The 23644-nt window shown below is 40.6% G+C and overlaps 1 protein-coding gene across 1 annotated transcript; it reads left to right on the top strand.

Moving 5' to 3' along the window:
* Nucleotides 1–287: 287 nt before the first annotated feature.
* Nucleotides 288–10743, top strand: LOC145459211 (glutamate dehydrogenase, mitochondrial-like). Its single transcript, XM_080337844.1, has 16 exons — nt 288–384; nt 1023–1145; nt 1221–1326; nt 2547–2640; nt 2704–2784; nt 3780–3899; nt 3963–4138; nt 4297–4333; nt 4393–4498; nt 4685–4778; nt 5773–5913; nt 5980–6060; nt 7419–7542; nt 8712–8803; nt 8896–8958; nt 10174–10743. Exons 1-16 carry the CDS (start codon nt 326–328, stop codon nt 10291–10293), a joined length of 1617 nt encoding a protein of 538 aa, XP_080193970.1. The 5' UTR covers nt 288–325; the 3' UTR covers nt 10294–10743.
* Nucleotides 10744–23644: the final 12901 nt, after the last annotated feature.

The raw sequence follows: 23644 nt of genomic DNA, 5'->3' as shown, positions 1-23644 counted from the left end.
TAAAAGGTGACTTGAGCCAAACCACTGAGCTATTACATATGCCGTTGTACGAATTCATCGGCTTAATTCGTGATTTCGATCGCATATGAGATATGATATGACCGGGAGTAACTTTTGTCAGCAGCACGGCGTTTAGTAAGCCGGCTGCGGCGCAGCTTAGTAATGGTGACAGCGGAGTTGCCGCAGTGAAGTGAGATCGTACGACTTTTACTTTGGCCTGTGGGTCTCTCAGCACGCTGACGGGAACTTGTTCAACTGTTTTATGAGATAAGTATCTGTAATTTTGCAGTTTAGGCCTGGTGATAGTGATAGTACGTTCAATAAAATGTTGCGTACGTTGGGAACCATTGCAAGACGTGGATCCGGCGTTCATGTCGTGAGAAGGTGAGTTGCTGAATCAGGCCATATAGCCACTAAATTATACGATGCTCTTGCTACTACGTGCCAGTACGGGGTTCAGCTTCACTATTATATACACATCATATACTTCCTATGAAGCTGAAAGAAACTTTATTGAGATTGAGTTGATGTGCACTTGTGCAATTGATTTACCAAGGTCGTCCAGTAGGCCCTACCTAACAACACCACAGCGAACTATTTGTGACTACAAAACCATATTGTTAAAATATAATCATACATTGTGGTGTAGATATGAACTTGGACACTATGGGAATTTCTGCCAAGATGCTTAATCTTTGTGCCATAATAATTCAAACTGGTGACTGGTTACTGGAGTATGTTTTAATCAACCCTTGTACAGTGGGAAAATATACAGGTTATTATTATTATACAGTAGCCTACAGCTGCTATTGCGGTTTCTTGATGCACATGTAGGAATACTGTTTTCGCCTACTGCTCTTCGTTAAGCAATGAGTAGCCTAGAAGTAAATACTGTGTTTAGGTCATCTGTATAGAGGTAGCCCTGCTACTTTGTTGGTATTTTAAAATTACTCCAGTAATAGCAGGCCTTAACGACGTTAACATACTTTTATTACGAGACATTCTTCTATTCCTATGTTCAGATCTGCCTACTCCACACAGGCCGAAGAAAAAGATGACCCCAATTTCTTTGATATGGTCGGCGACTACTTTGAGCATGGTGCAAGATTGGTGGAAGACAAATTAGTCGATAACTTGTACAACCAGTAAGTGCCTGACGTCACATTGGATGAACACAAATATATGATGGTAGCCGCGACTAACAAAATACGTTTCCGCAGAATCGATGAGAAAGGTCCTGCATCCAAGGGCACTTCAGTCGATCAAAGCCACCGTCGCGTCCAAGGCATCTTTCAAATGATGAGACCGTGTAATCATGTCTTGCAGGTTTGTGGTCATGTCTGTGCTTGTGCCTTCCGTTAGGCCTGTTCTGTTGTGTTGTGTTGAATAAGGCTACTGCAAAATTGAGTGCCTAACGGATCAGCTCTATGGTATCACCCTTAAATCACTCCCTGCATCCATCCCGTTGTTCATTCGAATTTCATAATTACGATATGCGTGCCAAGGTTTTGTCAAAAATAAAATGCTGTCTTAATAATGAATGTAGATTGTGGCATACTGCACCCGCCTACTAACGCTACCTTGAACACTTATTATGTTAATGACCTTTTCGCTCCATTTGCCTCGCAATGATTTAGTGCAGAGGGGGGCTTAAATTGTTGATAAAGTTGAATGAAAAATGTAATACGGTACCTACCTCTCCTATTACTAATTTAAACTTCCGTCAATACATTTGCTCTTCTGTAAGATAAATGTGGTCTTTTATCGTATTATAGTGGTGGTATATTTTTTATTGCCGATATTGCGTCCCAACAGTTTGCTTTAAAATTCTTTGTTTATGAAATGTGACAACGCACATCTCTAGCTGATGGATCTGGCTGTGTGATTTTCGATTTGCAACTATACCAGTAGCTGCTCGGCTAGTCTAGCAAGTTGTCAATTTCAGCGATGTACTCGGATTAAAGCAGTTTTGTGTGTGCCGTGTAAATACATTCACCACATGTGGGATTAGGTAAAACTCGCGTGTTATGAGTTAACAATTTAACAAACTGGAAAGTTGAAGATGAACACTTGGTAGTTGTTAAATAATGGACAGTAAAGTATTTATTTTATGGTGTCGCAGGCATAGCAATATCTGTATTCTGTATCTGTATTAAATGACAACAATCCTAAGTCTCATTTTGAAACCAAACCACCCAATCACATGAATTGAATTATGAGTTGCTAAATAGAGCGACAGTAAATGGTGTCTCCCAAGGGTACTGGTAATCTTTATAAAACAAGGTGAATGAGGCAAGTTATATGTTACACAAGATATTGAAAAAAAGGCAGCATACCATTTGAAGCAGCGGATCTATTGAAGATCGCAACCAGGTTGTTTGCTGGCAGCCTTGTGTGTCTTGAAGTTCAATCAAATGTAGGATAGAAAACGAAACAATATTTTTACATTTCAATCTAATCATGTCTAGCAATGCATTATTTGATATTAAGAATTCTGATAATTTTTTTGGAGACTAGCATCCTTTGAAATTTTTTTCCTTTCACAGGTTACCTTCCCCCTGCGGAAAGACAACGGAGAATATGAAATCATTACCGGATACCGAGCGCAACACAGCCAACACAGAGTGCCCACGAAAGGAGGTAGATACATTCGTCACAGATTGTTTGTTTCCCACCTTGACCTGCATCGTTAACGTATCACAGGCATGAGATATGCTCCGGACGTATCGGAAGATGAAGTGAAAGCCCTCGCCTCTCTCATGACGTGGAAGTGTGCCGTCGTCGGTAAATAAAGACTTACAAATTTTGATACTTTCTAAAGTTTCTATTACCGCGACAACATAGTGTAAGGCGCTGTTGAAGATATTTTCCTGTACTTTGCAGATGTGTGATGTGTCTTATAAATGGGATTTATTTACTGGTTGCTATGAATGTTGGGTTTTAAACTTGGCTGTGTTTTGATGTGATGTATAAATGCTGTCATATCCAGGAAGTCAAGTCGTAACTCCTGTATGATTCCAAATCGCAACTTCGCCTCTTCACTTCGTCAGCTTGGAAGAGGCACCTCTGGCTCTTGCTCCAGAGTCCTAAATAAGCGAAATTGCATCTCCGAGTCGTACTAAAGACCTAGACCCTCATTCCTATCCCCAATACAAGCTGTACTTGGGAATTAGAATGCAAATGGAAGCGGGTAAAACTGTACTGGGACTATCTTTTTCGTGACATCTTCATTCTTCAAGTCGAATATCCCGACTTGGACTCTTGGCTTCGATTAATTGATAGGCGGGACTACAACTCCCTGGCATGGCGGCACTGGTCTTATCTAGTAGCGGCTGTTTGAAACGCATCAGTGGTACGGAATTTTGTGACCGGGTCATTTCATATCAAATGAATTTAAACTGAAAAAGTTCCAAACCCTTGGTCTTGAATTGATGAACGATCATTCTTGCTCCATATTGCCTAACTTATAATAAACATTAACCAGATACTGCACATGACATGACGAGATAACCCACATGAAATGACAAATCCTCATGCTTGAATGGACGTGAAATAGCCCGAATTTCAAAACTAACTTCTTGATGCCTTTTCAAATTCTGATGAAATAGAAGTGCTTTATAATTGGAATCAACCCACTGCATTCTGACCGAGATTTCAGAAAAATCAAGAGAACCTCGCACAAACTAATCCTATTGATTTAACATGGAATGTCCCAATTGTGATGTTTGCCGGTGTCTTTCACGTCGGATGATCCTTCCTTGACATCAGATCTGCTTTAGACGTTCCATTTGGCGGTGCCAAAGCCGGAGTGAAAATCGATCCGCGAAAATATACCGAACGGGAACTCGAAAAAATCACCAGACGATTCACAATGGAATTGGCAAAAAAAGGGTTTTTAGGTTTGAAGATTTTTGATTGGTTTCAACATGAAATGCGGGAACACGCCATTTACCCTTTTATAGGACCGGGTATCGACGTGCCTGCTCCGGATATGAACACGGGACCGCGCGAAATGTCCTGGATGGCGGATACATACGCCATGACTCACGGCTACGGAGATCTGAACGCGCACGCTTGCGTCACCGGTAAACCCATTACGCAAGGCGGCATTCACGGGCGTGTTTCAGCCACTGGAAGGGTAAGTACTTGACATCACCTGTTCGGCCTGACTTTGAACTTGCACGAAGACCAAGGCTTGAATAAATATTTTGCATAACCGCGCGACATTAATCCTATTTTATGTATGCCTAAGTTCCTGTGTTGACAACGTAAATATTTGTTCTATATTGTATACAGGGACTTTTCCACGGTATTGAGAACTTCATTAATGAAGGTAACTGATTTGCATATAGTAGCTGTACAAATTATTATTGATTTGTTTTCTCTCTGCAGCAACTTTCATGAGTGCCATCGGTACCACGCCTGGCTTCCAGGACAAGACTTTTATCCTTCAAGGTTGCGGCAATGTCGGTCTACACAGTATGCGGTATCTGCATAGGTAATACACAGTATGTGCTTTTACTTGTTATGTTTTGATCGGTGTTGCGTTTGCTGTCTCTAATCAAATGGAGCTGATGTCTAAGTCTTATGTATTTTCAATTTGTATACTATTATCCCTTGGGAATTATGATTCGCGTGTAGCTATTACATCAACTTACTAATTGGTGTCGGGATTTCCGTTCAGGCATGGGGCTCGCTGTATTGGTATCCAAGAGTATGATGGGAGTATCTACAACGAGCAAGGCATTGATCCCAGAGAGCTAGAAGAATACAAAGTTGTAAGATGTTTCAATATACTTTTCAATTCCTAAAGTTAGAATGTGCTGGATAATATGGTCAGCAGATTGATTTTCACCAGTGCTTTCGAAGTCGCTTTGTGAAACATTCAAAGCATTCGATTGACCTTGTCTGAAACTCGTAAATAGTTGAATGTTGGCGATGTGCGTATGAGTGTGACAGTATTGTCATGGGTGAGTTGGCGTCAATATAAAGAAAAACACTTCTGTCGTAACTCGTAATGTAGATGAGAATGCTTGCAGAACATTTTATGACGAGTGTCAGCCAAAAATATTTGGGTTTATTTCAATATCAATATATTATTCCATTCATTGGACTGGCACCTTTCACAAATCCATATTGCCAGCCATCTGGCGATGTGCATCTGTAGTCGATTTTATATTATTTACTCTTAGACTGGTTTGTATGGATATTGAAAAAGCCTTATAAAGTTTGTGTGCACACATGCTCTTTATTGTGGTCAGTTGGTGCTATTAATGGTGTCCCGCCGTTACTAGAAACACTCTATATAACACCCCATAGCACAGAGGTTCTTAAACTCGAAAACAGTATTGCTCAACGGTCTGCTCTTGCAATTTTTGAAATGGCTAAAACAAAATATCACGTGTACCCAACTTCAATGCGACTGTGTTTTTTGCGTTTTGGACAGTGAAATCCTGCTGTCGTGAATCACTTTCTATCAGTTGCAACCTTTTGCCGTGATGGGTGTCAAGTTGTAACGAGAGTTGAGATTCGCACAAATACGTTGTTGTTGGGATTGAAGCTGGTGCTTTCAAGGTCATCTTAAAAATCAGGGTAGACTTGAGCGAATGTAAAAAAGTCGCTGCAAGACTTTTCAAGCAATAACCGATATAGCCTATCTGTTGAGTTTGGTTTGGCAAACAAGTCTCATGCAAGTTTTTCATAATCTTATTCGTCTTCCGATTGTGACTATCTGTATTACGGTACGACCTGTAATTATCTTTCTGATTTTAGCAAAACGGCACCATCGTAGGATTCCCAGGCGCCAGCCCTTACGAGGGCGGTAACCTCATCGAAGAGGAATGCGACATCCTTCTGCCTTGCGCTAAAGAGAAAGTTATCACCGCTAACAACGCGCACAACATAAAAGCCAGGGTGAGTGTAATGGAAGTTGCGGTTATGCGTCGAGTCGTGACGTTGAATTTGCCGTCTTCACTTCAGATCATCGGAGAAGGAGCAAACGGACCTGTCACTCCGGAAGCCGATAAAATCCTGCTCAAAATGAACAAGCTTATTGTCCCCGTGAGTGTCTTTGAACAGTTCACATTAATAATTCAAGGCCCGGCAAGTTTAGGCTTTCATGTCTGAATATCAGGTGATAACTGATACGCATCATCCACGATAATTCCCATTTCTGGACCAAGACTATTTCACAACGCTTTGTGGCCATTGAGAGGCTCGATTTCTACCTGGCAGATATGTCATTACATGTAGGCCAATGTTAGTAGCATTTAAATGCGACACGTCTTCTACATGAGATATGACTAACCGAGGTGGAAATGAAGTATTGAAACTATATACAATATACTGGGAACATAATGTTGCCATGCATTGGTGTGCATTCTATTTTAACTATTTTCATTGTCCATAATCCTTGGCGTCATATTTTGCTGATTTTACGCTACTGTGGCACAGTTGGTTGTTGCTAGACAACGGCGATTTCTCGTGATGCCGAGTAGGCGCTTTTATGTTGCTATCCTGATATTATTGTTAAGTTCATATTGAATAGCAGTATCAGCAATGGAGAGGAAATTACTAATCCGCTTTACACAGCCTATGCAGGCTACTGCTGCCAGGAGGTGTTCTGAATTTAGTCTAACCAATACCAGAATTTTGGACTGATACCGATATCACCTATACCTAACCAACACATTTTTGTTGATGAAGCTGATGTTTTAGCTGCGAATATCGCAATGCGACATTTCAACTGGAAAATATACCCCATTATGAACTTCCATTCCATTAATTAACAATAAAACTCAAATATAACTTCAGCCAAGAGAGACTTTTCTGAATTTCACCAAGAAGCGAATTCCTGGTCCTATAAGTCAATCCAATTGTAAGCGTACTGCCTACTGCATACTCTCTCACTTTGAGCAATTGTAGGATAGATGACGTCATGGAACAGGTTGATGAACAATAACTGGAGTTCTCAGGCTACCTATATTTCTACAGAGGCCGGATTTTCTAAATATCTACCAAATTTACTGGAGTTGAATTTATGATTGGGTGGGGGGGGAATATAACTGATACGTACTTGATGATAATACCAGACCAAATTACATATCATTGTAAGTGTTCTAGCATTCTTATATGTAGTACAATAAATAGTCATTCTGCCACATCATCGTATAATTTCACTATCCTGCTTCTTGGAAAGAAAGGAAATAGGACTTGGCTAAGTACTTTCGGTAGTAAACAATTGATCACTCCTTTGAAGAGAAATTTTCTGGAAGTGTCTGTTTCTAGCGCCATGGAAACTTTGAATAGGTAGACGTATTGGTGTAGGGTTGTGTTGCGATGGATGAAAATAGATCCAAGATTGATTATGAACTTTCATATCGCACAAACTGTTTGTATTAACTTACCAACCTTCACAGGATTTGTACCTCAATGCCGGCGGTGTCACTGTATCTTATTTCGAATGGTTGAAGAATCTGAACCATGTCAGCTATGGACGTCTGTCTTTCAAATATGAAAGGGACGCAAACTACGATCTCCTCGGTAAGTAGCGCATTCCAGGCTCCCCCGTCTTGCCAAGTTGACAGACTTGTTTCAGTCTGAAACCAGTGCTTGATTGATGGTCTTCAAATTTCACACCACACCATTGCTTGTTGGTCATAAGTAGGATGTTTTTTGACCTAAAATATCAAAATTTTAGCTTTTATTTTTCACCTTTAACAAACTGAATTTTGACCAAATTTTGACCTAACGTATGCAAATTAGGTGTTTTCCCACATAATGTTAAAATTGTACCACTTACCTACGTTTCCGGTTGGAACTGGCTGTCCTAACGAAATAGTTTGGCCCTAAAAAACGTTTTTGGCTTGAAAACAGGCAGAGTCTTACATGAAAAAAATAATATATCATTGACATCTGACTCTATGAAGAATTCCAGTGGTTGCAATACGTATTACGGTGGAAATAATTAAATAATTTTGTAGTACAACGAGAGATACTTTCCTACATTCTTGGGTAGAAAACGCATGTCCTTACTAAGAAACTTGTCAAGGACGTTTAACAGCAGCAGTTGTCGGCTGACAACACGCAAGTTGTGCGTACACTGCTGGTGACGCACAGTGTCCCTTCATTCTGACAATCTTGTCTACATCACAATTTTTCATCATGCGCTTCTCAATATAAGAATGATGCAATGACCAAGAAGTCTTTCGGCAGTTAGGATATTGCGGTACGTTGACCATAATACCATGTCTACCTATTTGTTTTATTTGACTGTTTATGATCAACTAGAAACAGACAAGTAGCTGTTTACAACGGTAGGCCTATAAAGTAGGCTACAAGCTGCAAAATATCAAATGATACGTTCACCGACAGTGCAAACATCTACGATGCAAACGAAATGCAGACGTCAAAAAAATTTTGACTTTATGAACAATTTTAAAAAATTAACGCTACAATTTTGACAAACTTTGACATGTCAAAAAAATAAGTGGTTGAAGACACTGATATCTGTACACTACTCAACTCTGACTGGTGTCTACGCTGTGTCGTTGTCCTGTTGAATCCGTTGCGGTCATTCGGGACATCTCCTACCGTGTGCCACTGTATTGCTATTTGCGGATGTATACTTTGTACGTTTGGAGACAGATTCAGATTTACTCGGCGTCGAATTTGTTGTGCCTGTAGTTGACGGTGGTTGTTCCTCTTTGCAGACAGCGTCCAGACAAGTTTAGAGAGGAAATTCGGCAAGTACGGCGGAAAAATTCCCATCACCCCCTCGGAAGGATTTGCAAAGAAGATATCTGTAAGTTCGAAATTGTTCGGTTTTTGAATTTATTGGAACCGATGGTGGCGGTCTGTTGATCTGCGGCTTAATACGGTGTCTTTAATCCGCAGGGTGCTTCCGAAAAGGACATCGTCCACTCCGGACTGCAATACACCATGGAGAGATCGGCTAGGGTAAGGCGTTGTGGATTTTAAGAAAAATAATTAGATATTTGCTCCGTTTTTACACTTAGAAACCCCTTCTGCTCCCGGTCTTTGACTTATCTGTCAACCTGTCTTGCTGGCTGCAGCGCGATGGATATGGTGCCATGAATGCGCACAATTTCGAAATCATTTACTTTTACCGTCCTGTTTGTGTCAAATGATTGAGAAATAGTGATTTTATGTGGCTGTCTAGGAGGACTGTTCAAAAAAAACTTATTCTTCAGATTTCACTGGCTACTTGATAAAATTGTTAGGTTGGTGAAAACGACGCTGCGCACCAACTTTGGCTCAATTCCAATCAGTAGAAGCGATGTTCTTGCAGTAGAAAGTTATGAATTTATCATTAAAAATAAGAAAATTAATTTTCAAAATTTTTCGGTCAACCCATAAAATATTTAGGCTGTGAATAGAGATGATGCACACCAAATTTGGCTTAATTCCAACCACTAGAAGCGAAGTTATTGCGGTAGAAAAATTTGGATTAGAATAAAATAGTATTTACGGTGACTAACTTAAATTATTATTTATTATAAAACCAGGAATTGAAGATTTTTCTCATGCAATAACTTCGCTTCTAGTGGTCGGAATTGAGCCAAACTTGGTGTGCATCATCTCTACTGATAGCCTAACAATTTTATGGGGTTGACTGAAAAATTTGAATTATTTTTTTAATGATAAATTCACGGCTTTCTACTGCAATAAAATCACTTCTACTGGTTGGAATTTGGCCAAAGTTGGTGTGCAGTGTTGTTTTCTCCAACCTAACAATTTCATCTAGTAGCCAGTGAAATCGGAAGAAAAAGTTTTTTTTGAACAGCCCTACTGTCTAGTGTCCACCTTCGCCACTACCTTCTATTTGACAGTTCGACTAGCAGAAAGTATCTGGAAAAATCACGATGATGAAGTAGTGGTGAAGGGGGTCAAAGTAGACATTCTTTGGGACTCGAGCAGAAGTAGAAGTATTTTAGGGTTAGTTTTGCCTACTTGAGTGCTTCATAACAACTAGAAGGACTTCGTTTCTGACCAGTGACCATCTGAGCAGTAGTGCCTGTCTAACACGGGCACAATTCAGTTCAAGTCCGCTACAGCTTTTGACCCGATTCATATCCACGAGTTTTTCTAGAAATTGGTACGATAGCAGCTCTGCCTGTGGTGTAAATTTCATTTGCGTGCGACCATTCTCAGCAAATCATGACCACCGCACAAAGATACGACCTCGGCCTGGACCTGCGCACTGCCGCCTACGTCAACGCGATAGAAAAAGTCTTCAAAGTCTACAGCGAGGCCGGCCTCACCTTTTCTTAGAAACATACTATTTTCTGAATTAACAGCTCGCAACTGAGCCCGCGTAATCACAGTTTTGTCTATATTTCAGAATCTGTTCTATATTTAATCCTTGGTAATTGTATCTTTCGTTGAAATTTGTTTGCGGCGCCCGTGCCATCGCGTTCCTTGTACAGCCAGAACCTTGCTGTGTCTGATGGATTGTGGTCCCGTTGCCTATTTCTTTTTTATTGCACTACACGGATTCCTCGGTTAGGTTTCGCTGTAGCGAGCTGTGACATTTCGTAGTTTTGACGTTACCTTGTGCGGCTTCGACGCCCTCGCGTGTTCGGACAGTTCCGAGTGGTTGTGCCAATTTCATTGTGCAAATCTTTAACCGTTGACCGAGGCGGAACGGTCGTGTCTATGAGAGATTAACGAAAATTGCATTGTATCACTTTTCGACGGTGTAATAAAATGAAATTCACTTGGCGTGCGAGTGGAATGGTGTAACTGTAACAACAGATTACTTAGCTACGTAGACCGAAGTAGATGACATTCATTTTCGCCTGCACCATCGACATGCTTTGACGTGCTATCCGTGGATGCTGAGGGCCCAGAGCAGGTTAGCCGCGGACACTAGTTTTAGAGTCTCTGGTCTGACCCGGCCGGGGATCTAACCCACGACCTACCGATGAAGAAGCCGGCCGCATCACCTTTACGCGATCTCGCTCGGATCGTAGGTCGGTAATCTAAAGCAGGGTGGGGGGGGGCAAACTTTTGAGCTCGCGGGCCGCATTCAACATCTGAATCCATTCGCGGGCCGCACTCTATAAAATTGAGGTCATAAACAAAAACGCAATATTTCTAGTATTTGATTATATAGTGAGGACATGGAGATAATATATGCTTATTTGAAACAAACCAAACATTGCTATGATGATATCGTACACGCGCCAGAAACAATGGCGAGATTTCATAGGCTGGTCGACCTCAATAACCAATTTGTCAAAACTATAGAGATGAAAGTCTGTTGTCCCGATTCTTAGAACAGGATTGAAATTTAAATCTGTGAGCAGTGATCTGTTCATAGATTTACTAATTCCGCTTTGGGCTCAGTTCCAGGACACACAATGCTGACAGCATCATAATCATGTTAGCTTTAAACACGCTTCTACTATATGCGTAGATTTCGCGCCCCCTTATCGTCATATCACAAAACGCAACCAGGATGCTATAGCAAACCTAACGGATAGTTTGGCGGCATGGGAGGTTACGACTATTGATGAGAGATATTTAAATATGAAATTCATACTAAATTCAGAGCAATAATTATGAAATGAAAGCAAAAAATTTCAGTTGAGCTCAGCTTCGCGATCCCCTTCAGATGCTTTCATGACACCAAAGGGCACGCGTCACCCAGGTTGAAACCCACTGCCTTAGAATTATCATGAAAAAGTTTAATCAAGTCCCAGCATTAATTCGATTTTTAGTAGGGGAGATGTGGTACCGATGGATCAAAAATTGCAAAATGATCTCTGGCCCTCAAATCTCCAGCCGAGAATAGCAGATTTTTTGCTGTCTCAGCGCTTCGATACAAGCTCTACCTATCGCGGACATTTGCATGAATATCCGCCTTTTCAAAAAAGATTTATAAACGTTTAAAATTTGTTGCTCGAACGTGTCATCGGTCCCCACCCGGTGGGTCCAAAGGCACACGACCATGGGACCTATGAGACATACGCTCAAAAACTCAAATTTGTTAACTTGTTTTGTTGTGTACTATAAGCTAAGCTACAGCAAGTCAATGAACAATGTTTCGTCGCGACCTTCAAGAATAAAATAGATTTTATCAACTCAAATGTTGGCATAAAATCATGTTTTGATTTACGCCCAAACTTACAAAATTATTGCCACACACATATTGACCGCAAATCGACATTTTGACTTTCAAATACCTCGTAATAGCGATAAAACACCACACGTAACTATGATTTACAGCCTGTATATATGTAGGTGAGTTCATGTTGATAAGTGATTAGTTAGTCCATCTATTTTGCTTGATTTGGCTATGGTACTATAGGTCCCCCACCCCATAAATATTGTAATTGACTTGAAAATAGTCAACTCAAGGATGGAATTGATTCAAAAAATATGTGCCATTATATACCCTGATACATACAAGCCCTATACTTCACATCAAAAATTATGAGGGGTTTGTTAGTCTGAAAGGTGATATAGAAAAATGCAAATGTCGATCCAAATTTACTTTACACCCCATAAAACGTAAATCATTCGTCACAGACCCCATAACTCACGCAGGTCGAATTTTTTTGCATGTGAGGAAAGATTCTGCCAGCATGTAATTGTAAACAAATTCACGGACTGTAATCATGGAATTATCATAGGGAATTTTTCAAGTATTTTCGGTCCCAGTGATCCATCGGTACCACATCTCCCCTATGCATTTTATCAATATTTTCAATAAATTTCTTTAGACTCTCGCGGGCCGCACAGAACAGTGTTGCGGGCCGCATGTGGCCCGCGGGCCGTAGTTTGCTCACCCCTGATCTAAAGTGTAACGGCCCTGCGCTGAACCTGTGGTGACACAAACTTGGTTTAAAGACCGATGTGTGCAGGAGGTTTTGGATATTAAGTGCGATGTAATTAACAGATGGGGGCCATGTACTGCCTCTTTAATCTAGCATCCAGCTCGGCCTTAGCTGTTAAGACCCATGCTGTTTTACATTCTCTTGTTAAATTCGTCCTTCCCAACTCTTTTTTACGGGCTTTAAAAACGCTGTGTTACCGATCTCTCTTTTCACGGGCTTTAAAGACGCTGTAAGAACAATCTTAACTTTCATGTAGTTTTAACTCGAGTCATTTTCAACTCACCGCCAAGTGAAGGCACAATTAGGGATCGAGTTCGAGTCATAGTAGGCTATTGAGAGTCCGAATCCAAGTCATAATATTTACGATTCATTATCGAGGGCAAGTCAGGTTCAACTCACTAATCTGAAACTTATGGGTAATATCGATTGCCTCGCATTCATAATATCATTTTTTTTCAACTCCTAACATGTTTGTTTAGTTTAATCAAGCGGATAAAATACAGATAAATCAGTAATCTTGAATCGAGTCATATCTTATAGAACAGTAGTCGGCAACCTGTGGGTCGCGATCCCAAGTGCTGGGCCGTCTTAACTTTTTCCGGGGTCGCCATACCTCAGTGTGGCCTATTCAATTTATTACGGAAATGAAGACGGATAGGCCTACTTTTTGTTGTTCTAATTCGAAACATATTCAACTGTGTTTTTGAGCACAGGTTCCTGCGTCGTGTCACAAGTAAACAATCGTGTTGCTGTAATCAAACACCGAATAGTTGCGTCAAATTCGACAACACATACAAATCTCAAAACTGATGCAGTTGATTAGGCCTACTTGTTCAGTAACACACTCGTCACACACAGGCTGCGTACGAGGGTAGCCTAATATACGCATCCAATATTGAATGTGGATATGGAAAATACACAACAGCTACATAAGTAACAGGAGAGTTTTGCTCTGCAATGCATGTTGGCAATCGCAACTTCACTATTCCTATTGCAGCTTCGGTTCGCAAAATGACATACCTGGACAGTGAAAACCTTCAGCAAATCAGCAAAAGGTTTGAGCCCTATGCTTTGGTAGTATGAGTAACTGCGTATATTTAGAAAATGAATTATCGTTGTATCAGCATGAGATATCGTGAAGCTTTTGAAAAGTCAGGCTGTTACTTCGGACACTGGTGGATAGCATACAGAGATGCATCAAGTTCATAGCCTAATTAATTGAAACTTATAAAAATGACCATCGCAATTTGAAATATTTTTGTGCAGTCATATTTCTCTATTATTGTGCATACAATACGAAACTCTTATTATTTAGTTTTACCATTCCTTGAAATGCTTTTCTCTGTGCCGGAAAACAAAATGGGGTCGCCTGATTTTACTTTTCTATAAATTGGGGTCGCGTCTGACCACTGACAAAGAATGTCTCAAGTGTCTCATGCGCGCAACTCGAGTACAAGTCGAGCCAAAACGCATTATGACTCGAGTCAAGTAAATCTCCAGGTTTATGATAATGACTACAGTCAAGCAAAGCTAACGAAAAATTGTGACTCGAGTCAAGTCATTACAACCCTGAATATAATGTCCATGCTGTTCTCGAGCAATGATTGCTTCGAACGTCAGCAGATTTTACAATAATAATATTGCATGGCCGGATTGCTTGGCCTCCGATTTTCAAATCTCATATCGATCGTGATGGATTAGGTTTCAGAATTACCACTGCCTTCATCTTTGTTATATAACTATAGGGTAAATCGGTAATACGGATATTGCTTATCGTCCACTTCTTGTTAGACTATTTAGGCGCACCTTTCCGTTCATTTTACAAATAGTGTAGTAGGACTCTACTGGTAGACAAAGGTAGAGGATGTCCGGTTGGCTCTCTCTCTCTCTCTCTCTCTCTCTCTCAGAAAACTATATAGCTCATGTTTCTCACTGGCAGCGAAGCCTTCAATTGAGAATATGAGGGCTTTCGGTCACTTTGGTCCAAGAGCTCCTAAAATATGAAGGAATCGCCTCAAATTGTATGAAGATGAACGTTACAACAGGTAGAAATAGCGATGTAAAACTACCTCAGGGTGAAGGCGAAAATGAAGACATGACAAGTGGAAAAAGTATTTAAAAAAAGTTGCTTTAGCTCATCGTCTGAAGCGCTTAAATAATGAACTGGAAAATCCCTTGTGACTCTAGGCTCCTGCATATAGTGACGTGGCCAGGGATGTGCCAGAATATCCTTGAAGGTGGGACGCTTTTCTTGGTCCTTATCCAACGAACCTTTAATTAGGCTTCGGTACGATTTTGAAAGCTTTCTGCCCAGACTGTGATGAACTTTACAGTTTATAATCTCCTCCTCGTTGTTGAAGGACCGTCGTCCTTCGACCATCATGTAGAGCACGATGCCAAGACCCCAGATGTCGAGGCGATCTCCGAAGTAGCAACCTGCTCTGTACCATTCAGGGGGATAGTAAACCCCGAGTTCCTGATAGCTGCAGTTCAGGGATCACCTGTGAATAATAAATCACTAATAAATATAATTATCTAGCACTTGGGTCTCGACATGGTACGAAAGTAATCTTTTATTAGGTTTTGAAGATCAATTCTTTACCGGTTGTTGCATTTAAAATTATCGGGATATGATATATATTATCGAGTACTTAAAGTCAACTCGGTGCCGCATCCAAAATCGATAAGTGTCACATCGTTCATGGGTGTGTGGATTAATGAGGACGTTCTCGAGTTTAATGTCACGATGAACTATTTCATTCTCATGACAACGCAGAAGCGCGTTAGCCAGTTGGTAGATAATACCGCGACACCTTCCTATCCTTTCATTGTATCGCAGTCTTGTGATGTTTTGAAACGATGAAAATATTAATAAACCTGATTGATTGAAAAATTATCTTCTTACAGGGAACCGTGTTGGTTCAAGAAATCATTTAAATCTGTAAGGTGCGGTAGACGCTCCATCACGAGTACGTAAGCTGCATTGTCTTTAAAGCAGTCAATCATCCGGATAACTCCTGTGACATATACAACAGCAGTATAAGAAGAACGGCGATCACTGTGGTCATTCTGTTACTCAAGTAGAAGTAAACGTAGTGCCGTTAACCTATACAAGTAGAAGTAGCGATTCCAAGGCATGTCAAAGCGGATTTGAGTAGAACCAAGATCACAAAAGACCTTAGAGGTACCCAAGTAAGTAGTTGGAATCAGTAGGCTTGGAAGAGACGTCTCATCCTTTTGATAGTAGATCGTCAGTTTCAGTTTTCGAACTTGCAAAAGGCATAGCAGCGACTAACGCAGAATGACTAATGGTCAGGCGGGATCAAAGTAGTCATCATTGCTACTCAAGTATAGGTGTAAGTGATGCCCAAAATGTCGACACAATTACAAGTAGTAATAGTTATTTCTAAAACATCTGCTAAACCTACTTCAAGTTAAGTATAAAATGAAAGATCTTGAAAGCACTCAAGTATATAGTTTTTGAAAAGTAGATTGTATACAGGTGTTGCCAATACTTAGTTGCAAATTCGGAAGGAGCTATATTCCAAACTTCAAGATGAATCTTTGCGACTATGCAAAATTACTGATGTCAATACAAATAAAGCAATTTTCGGAAAAATATCTTTTTACCATGATATAGGGGAAATTTCTTCCGGTTATTAAGGTAATTCCATTCTCAAAAGCAATGCAAATCAATCCATATACTACTAAAATTTTCTATAAAAACTTAAGCAGAGGTTGAAGTAGGCCTAGTAGAGTTGAATACATAACCATTTGAGTAAATGCTAAGGTATATAGGTAAGACATACTTGGGTACTCCGAAAATGTGGAAGTATAGCCTACTGCGTTATACAGACCACTTCTGCTAATCGCAATGGAAATAGGCGTTATTTGCCGAATTACACGGTATGCATCCTGTCATGGAAATTTCACTTATGAAATGATGTACAGACATAGCCTAAAAACGTAACCTTCTAAAGTAAGTAGTGGACGTAGCCTTAGAGAAAATCAACTTCAGTACTCGGGAAAAGTATAAATATATTGTTACAGTAGTTATAATTGGAAATAGTGCGTACAACTGGCTATACTATCCTATATTATATATCGCTGATGACCATCTTTGTATAAGAATACACGTATGTGATTCTTTCATTGGATGACCAAAAGTCTTCCGTATTCTTTACCTATGGGCTCTTAGAAATTGTCAGAGTGTGCAGGAGAAAAAATCGGCGGGCACACAGCAGCCGTTCAATTTACCCCATCTCTTCACCTTCTGGCCGCGAATGTATTTCAAAACGACTTGGAATTGGTCGCTTACCCGGGTTCCTGCTGAAAAGAAATCTTAGCATGAACGCTTAGGCAACGATATGTGTTAATCAGGTTGCTTCGAGTGATACATGTATATCATTTTATGGACATTATTTATTTGAATAACCATCTAGTCTGGTGTCGGCTGAAACGAAGATCATCATGATCATATCGCTGGTACCAATCAGTACCGATAAACCACTGTTTTTTGTTTGTAAAATACTGCATATTTGTGCGTGTTCCATTTATGTATATGGTGTCATCGGTTGACGAAATAAATCTCTCTCTCTCTCTCTTATCCACACCGCGCCTATACGTATATAATACAGGGTTGTAATCAGGTCACAAGGTCCCTTATCATAAGTCAATTCTACTCTGATAGTTTTGACTCGAGTCAAGTCGAGTCATTTTCAATTCACCACCAAGTCAAGTCCGAGTGCAATACAGGGTTCCAAGGTTCGAGTCTGCATCACAGTATTAAGACTCGAGTCCGAGTTCAATTCATTATGTTCACTGTTCATTTTCGAGTTCAATCCTGTTCAATTCACTTTTTTAAGACTCTTTTTTAGTGAAATTAAATGCCCCGCGTTCATAATATAGTGATTTTCATCACTTTACACAGTGTCTGGCCCAGTTTTACAAACACCAGTATCCTACTGGTCGACGAAATACCAATAATGTATATAGTTGCTTACTATTCTGCGACATTACAAGGAAATGCAAGTCTTGGCCGTCGGAGCACAAGTCGAATCAATACACAAATTGCCTCAATTCGAGTCGAATCATTTTTGATGTTTTAGAATATGACTCAATTCAAGTAGAATCGCTATAAAATCGCGACTCGAATCGGACTCGAGTCAATACAGTCCTGATTTTATTATATTCTTAAATACTGATGACACATGGATACTGCGGTCCGTTGAATCTAATATATCAATTGACTCTAATCATGGCCATGCTATAATATATCAGTATAAGCAGACTTAATGCTCCGCGGCTAATGAGACAATGCTATGTAATGTTCCCGTACTTATAGCTTATAGTTCAAGTAGCTCCATTAATCTATGGTCAGCCTAATAGTCTATACTTTGTACTGAAAATTTCATTTACTGTTGTTAGGGCCAGGAAATAAGAGGACCCTAGTCAAAATCCAACCGGCATTTCTTTATTTCTGTAATCCCTAGTAACCAGTGCCCCTCAGAAATAATGCAACACCGAATATACGGTGCCTCCACCCCCATATCCAATCATGTGGTGAATGACATACAGCGCTCTTTCATGTGGTACAGACTTGCCTGGGACGTGGCGGCGGCAATGAACACCGCAGCCTACGCGTTTTTTGATACTCTCGCATCCTTTTGTGACTGAAACAGTTTTTTCGCCATTGCTTTTGTATCCATATTGACGACGAATCCATTTATCTATTCGCAAATGTATTTACGGATAGCCAACGATACTGCTGTTCATTTAATATTAACTTATCAATATCAAAACAATAACGTTCTGCCAGGAACATGGTTGCAGTGTAGGAATGATCGATCCCTAACTGGACTTGCACATATTATTTTATAGACGACACATGGTAGCATATATGCTCATCATCTTGACCTAAACGTTAAAGTTCTGCAGCCTTGCCACGGCGCTTATGCCAGCAACCGCATTCGACAAACTCGACACAGTAAGCTGGTGTCCTTAGTTTCAAGTTAAAACAATCATTGTCACGACAACTGAACTTGTCCAATGCCCATGCTATCGACAGACCGTACATTTTCTAATGAAACACTGAACTAAGGAGCTTCATTTATACGGGGCTACACGTTGCCTACCTGAAAAGGATTTTATCTATTCTTCGGTGAATGAAAGCTATAGGCCTACATTCGCTTATCTGAAATTTGCGAATGTTATCTCAATTCGCAGTATAGATTAATTTATGTGTATTCGCTCGGCCACGCGTATCCTCCTTACTGTCGTTGACCAGGTATAAGACACTGAAGTGTTTTGTGATAAGGCATCATCAAAATTCACAAGACCTGCTTCAGTACAGAAAGATGTAGATTGGTGTATATTCGAAAGTGTTTTGTCAAACTGTGGTGGAAATCTTCTGCCGTGTTCACTAATTGGCGGATTTAACACCGATAACAAATTACAACTAGAGTCCCTCCAAATAAACACAAATAAACACGTTGGACACGAGATCATTTCATTTCCAAATAGAATACAGCCTGCAATGATTTCAAGGTCGGACAATTTTAGACCGACACTTCAAAGATTTATGCAGTGTTCTAAATCCCAAATTCATTACGTTTCGTTGTCGTGGTGTCGTATACTTCCACAAGCTAATAATTGATATTAAATTACAATTATGACTATTTTTATATTACAATAATACGACCAGCCGAAGTACTGTAAAGGGTAAATCTACATCAAATGCACTTCAGTCCGAGTGGGAAGCGAGTGGCGCAGTTGGTTAAGTACCAGCCAGCACGGAACGAATGGTAGTGCTGGTTCGAATCGCGGTTGGAACCAACTTGTGTTCGAGGTTTCTCTGAGCTCCTCATCGCCGACATCACTGCGGTTACAGGGCATTAAAAAGCCCAAACGGAGAGTGAGCCGTGCTACAAGCCGGCAGCGAACACCACGACGGGGAGGCATAGGTGCGAGAGAGACTGACGTCTGACTGTGCGAAAGATTACCAAAGGCGAAGACTCATGTACACTACCAAAATCGTGTCGTGGTGCACATAGCCTGAGAAAGGTGAGAAGTACCTTTGCAAAATGCGACAGTAAAAGTAATAATAACTTCGGTCCGAGTTCGATGCACACCCTTTGAACGGCATTCGACGTGTTACACTGCAAGTGCAGGAATACTTGGTTACTTCAGCATGACTTCCAGTTATTGCACAATCGAAATTATTTTCGTTGGCTGTCATCATCATAGGCGAGGCCGAAGGACAAAAGACGTTATTTCCCCCTTCCATGTTCGACTTGTAGGCTACATTGCGACTCCATGCGTCTCACTATAACGTCTCATCAGTACGCTAAAAACCTTGATGAGCGAAAGATATAACAAATATACCTAAACTTTCACTAAATGTACAATCTTCCAAATAGCTATGTGGACCATCTCAAAATGGCCCTGTGGCCCACCGGCGGAGAATCCCCGATCAGGCTATTCGATTCCATTCAAATAATATCCGTCGGGCCCTGATTATGGCTGGGCACAGGGATTCGAGTAAATGTAGTACAAAGCTACGGACGCCAGTTAAAATAACATAAATGGTACGTCGTGATCAACCCACAGAATTTACAAAGTGCAATGAAATAGGTATGGTCGGAAGAAGATCAAATAATCTTTAACGTGATGTAAAACTGGCATTGTATGATCTGTGATCCAGTGTTGGGATGACTCGAGTCATGACTTGACTCGAGTCAGACTCGAGTCAACTTTTTCGCATGACTTGACTTGACTCGAGTCACTTTGCAAAAATGACTTGACTTGACTTGACTCGGCGCTTCAGAAATGAGGATTGACTCGTGACTCGGAGCAAAATTTACGAGTCAATTTCAAGTCATCTAGTAAACGGTGTCAATTAAATCGCTGCATCTCTTTGATGTTCGGATTGTTCGCGATACGCCGGTGTGACTAGTGAGAGCAAGCAGTCATTCACAGATTGTACTTTTCACTGTTCATCGATTGTTACGTCACAAATATATTGACCGAAAACGAAATGATCACAGCTTACGTTTATGTACTAGCTGTAGAATAATCTAATAACTACGTATCTCTGTTTGTTAGATGGCTCAGTGCTTACATCGCGAAGTGCCCAGCTTAGCCAACCCCCTAGTATGATTTGAATCGAACGAATATAGTTTATGCGTTTATAATCTCGTATTGTACCATATCAATTTGTTTCAACTTCTCGGCGGTTCGTATTAGATCCTCCATTTTAGCAGCTCTAAGAGTTCGTGAGTGATACAACGCCTTTTTGCGCGTATATTTAACTTGATACTCGTTATTTGATTCAAGCGATATCACCAACCAATCTGTCATTCACACAGCTAGCAAAATGTAATGACTTTGAATCATCACTTATACTTCGAAAATTTAATTTGACTTGAATTTTGACTTGACTCGTGACTTGACTTGACTTGACTCGACTTGACTCGAGTCACATCCAAAAAACGAGTGACTTGACTTGACTCGAGTCACCTTCGAAAATCGATTGACTTGACTCGAGTCAAAATGTACAATGACTCGAGATGACTCGTGACTCGAAGGTAGTGACTTGATCCCAACACTGTGTGATCACATGAAATGTATTTTCAAATCAGTCATACGGTTGTGACGTCGAGAAGTTCGATACTCGAATACTCGATCCAACTCGAAGCCTGATAATACTTGATTAAGAATTGAATCACTCAGGCGCCGGATTTTACACGCCCCAAGCCATGATGTAACGATCAGATCCACTTTGGATGGCAACAATTCCCTAATGTGAACACTGAACAGTGACACAGAGACGAGTCTGAGGCAAGGATAATATTTCGGAAGCAAAGGCCAGACGGAATGCTTGTTAACAGGGCGATGCATTATCACTATAGCCGTCGCCAGTCCTTATTTCTAAGATTTGTCCTTATTTTTAAGGGCCACGTCTTAAAAAACTCAACTGTCCTTATTTCTAAGAAATGCCCTTCTTTTCGACTTGCGTCCTTATTTTGTCTTATTTTCAATAACTACAGAACTTCGATCGTTTTCCTCTGGTATCTGTGTTGCATAATATTCTAAAATTATGCTTTTGCGTCGAGATTTTATGACAAAATAAATGAAGGGAACTCCCGTGACGAACGCACCACAAGATTTGACTTCCAAGTGGTGAGATAGCTAAGGCATTGAGTGGTATAGCAGTTTCGACGGTACCAAGCTATCGCAGTGGACGTCATTACAACAGAAAACAGCAACACCAGGCTTCTGCTGCTTAGTCTACAGCAGAATATTAGCGGTGGGGAAGGCAGCATTTATTGCGTACTGAAAAAGGGCGCAATACAGTCGACACTTGGGTTAAAAAGTAGTAAGGCTATAAATCATTGATAAATTTATCTAAATTATATTTGCACGTAGTTTTAGCTACTAATAAGGCTAAATCTGATTAGATAAAATGAGCAGGCGTAAAAAAATTTTTCGTGACGATAATGAGAGAGAATTCAAAGGTATCAAAGAAAACTTGAAGGGCGAGTGTTTCGCACATTGCAATATCTGCAATTGTGACATTAACCTGGAGGTTGTCTGTCAAACACTGTCAAACACCAGCAATCATTCCTCTACAACGATTGCACAGCGCAATTGTTCAAAGGATTATTCCCCGATTCCAACATCGCAAAGAAGTTTGTTTCGGCCAGGACCAAGACTACAATCATTGTTACTGGAGTTCATGCTCCACACGCTCAAAAATGATTTTGTCTAAACTTGGACATGAGTAAAGGTAAGCCTAGATCTGAGCTGTGGTGAGATCCATGAAACACTTTCTAATAACAAGGAGTTGCTGGAGCAGGTTGTTTCTTGCGAAAGGTATGGCATGTGATATGCCACGGCTCGTATAAATACATACAAAAACGCTTTTTAATGCTAATCTAATTTTTCGACTGTCCTTATCTTTGGGTCCATATCGATGGCAACCCTGACTATAGCGAATGCAATGCGGTCGATCTGAAGCTGCTCGTCTTGTGTTACCTCTACACGCTCTTCTATGATGCATTTACGCATATATTAGTCCTATTACGCGAGAATTTTCACAGATTCGCTTCAAGATGATGTAGATCAGTGGTTCTTAACCTTTTTTCTTCCAGCGCCCCCTTTCAAAAATTATCGTGCTCCAGCGCCCCCCAACTTCATATTGTAAGGAATGTAATAGAGACAATGAGTAAAAGGGAGGGCCGTAATAGCACTTCGTCAACCCCTCTAAAAACGATTGCCTTGCGCACCGATAGCGTGATAAACTGAACCTCTTGAGGGCTTCGCCCTCACGAACCCCATATCGTGATTTTGCCGCGCGAAGCGCGAAAAATTTCACTAATTAATGATTAAATTGGTTAATATCATCGTAAATTGAGATCAATTTTTATCCTCTCTCTGCTCACGTAAACACATTTACCGGTAAAGCTGAATGTGGTGCAATGTTCCCTCTAAACTGGGCACGTGGGCAGTGCTGACACGGTCTCTGCACACAGGAAATCTACGTTGCGCGCAACAAATCCGAAGTTATTACCCTTTTTTAGTCGTTACGCACTGTTGTCCAAGGGTCAGCGCAGTGAGTTGTTGAGTGTGCGCAGACTCATCAAAACTTGAAGCGAATATTGTGAGGTTTCTTGGAAACTAGGGCCTGTAACTAATAATTAAACATATTCGGGTGGGTGAACCCGTTGGTATGACTTCGTTGCATGATGTTATTTCGTGAACCCCTGTCTGCAATATCAAAA

This window comes from Botryllus schlosseri, chromosome 16 (genome assembly GCF_051294905.1).
Source record: "Botryllus schlosseri isolate E-star chromosome 16, Bs_hap1, whole genome shotgun sequence".
Classification (NCBI taxonomy): domain Eukaryota; kingdom Metazoa; phylum Chordata; class Ascidiacea; order Stolidobranchia; family Styelidae; genus Botryllus; species Botryllus schlosseri.
This window is presented reverse-complemented; position numbering and strand designations above follow the sequence as displayed.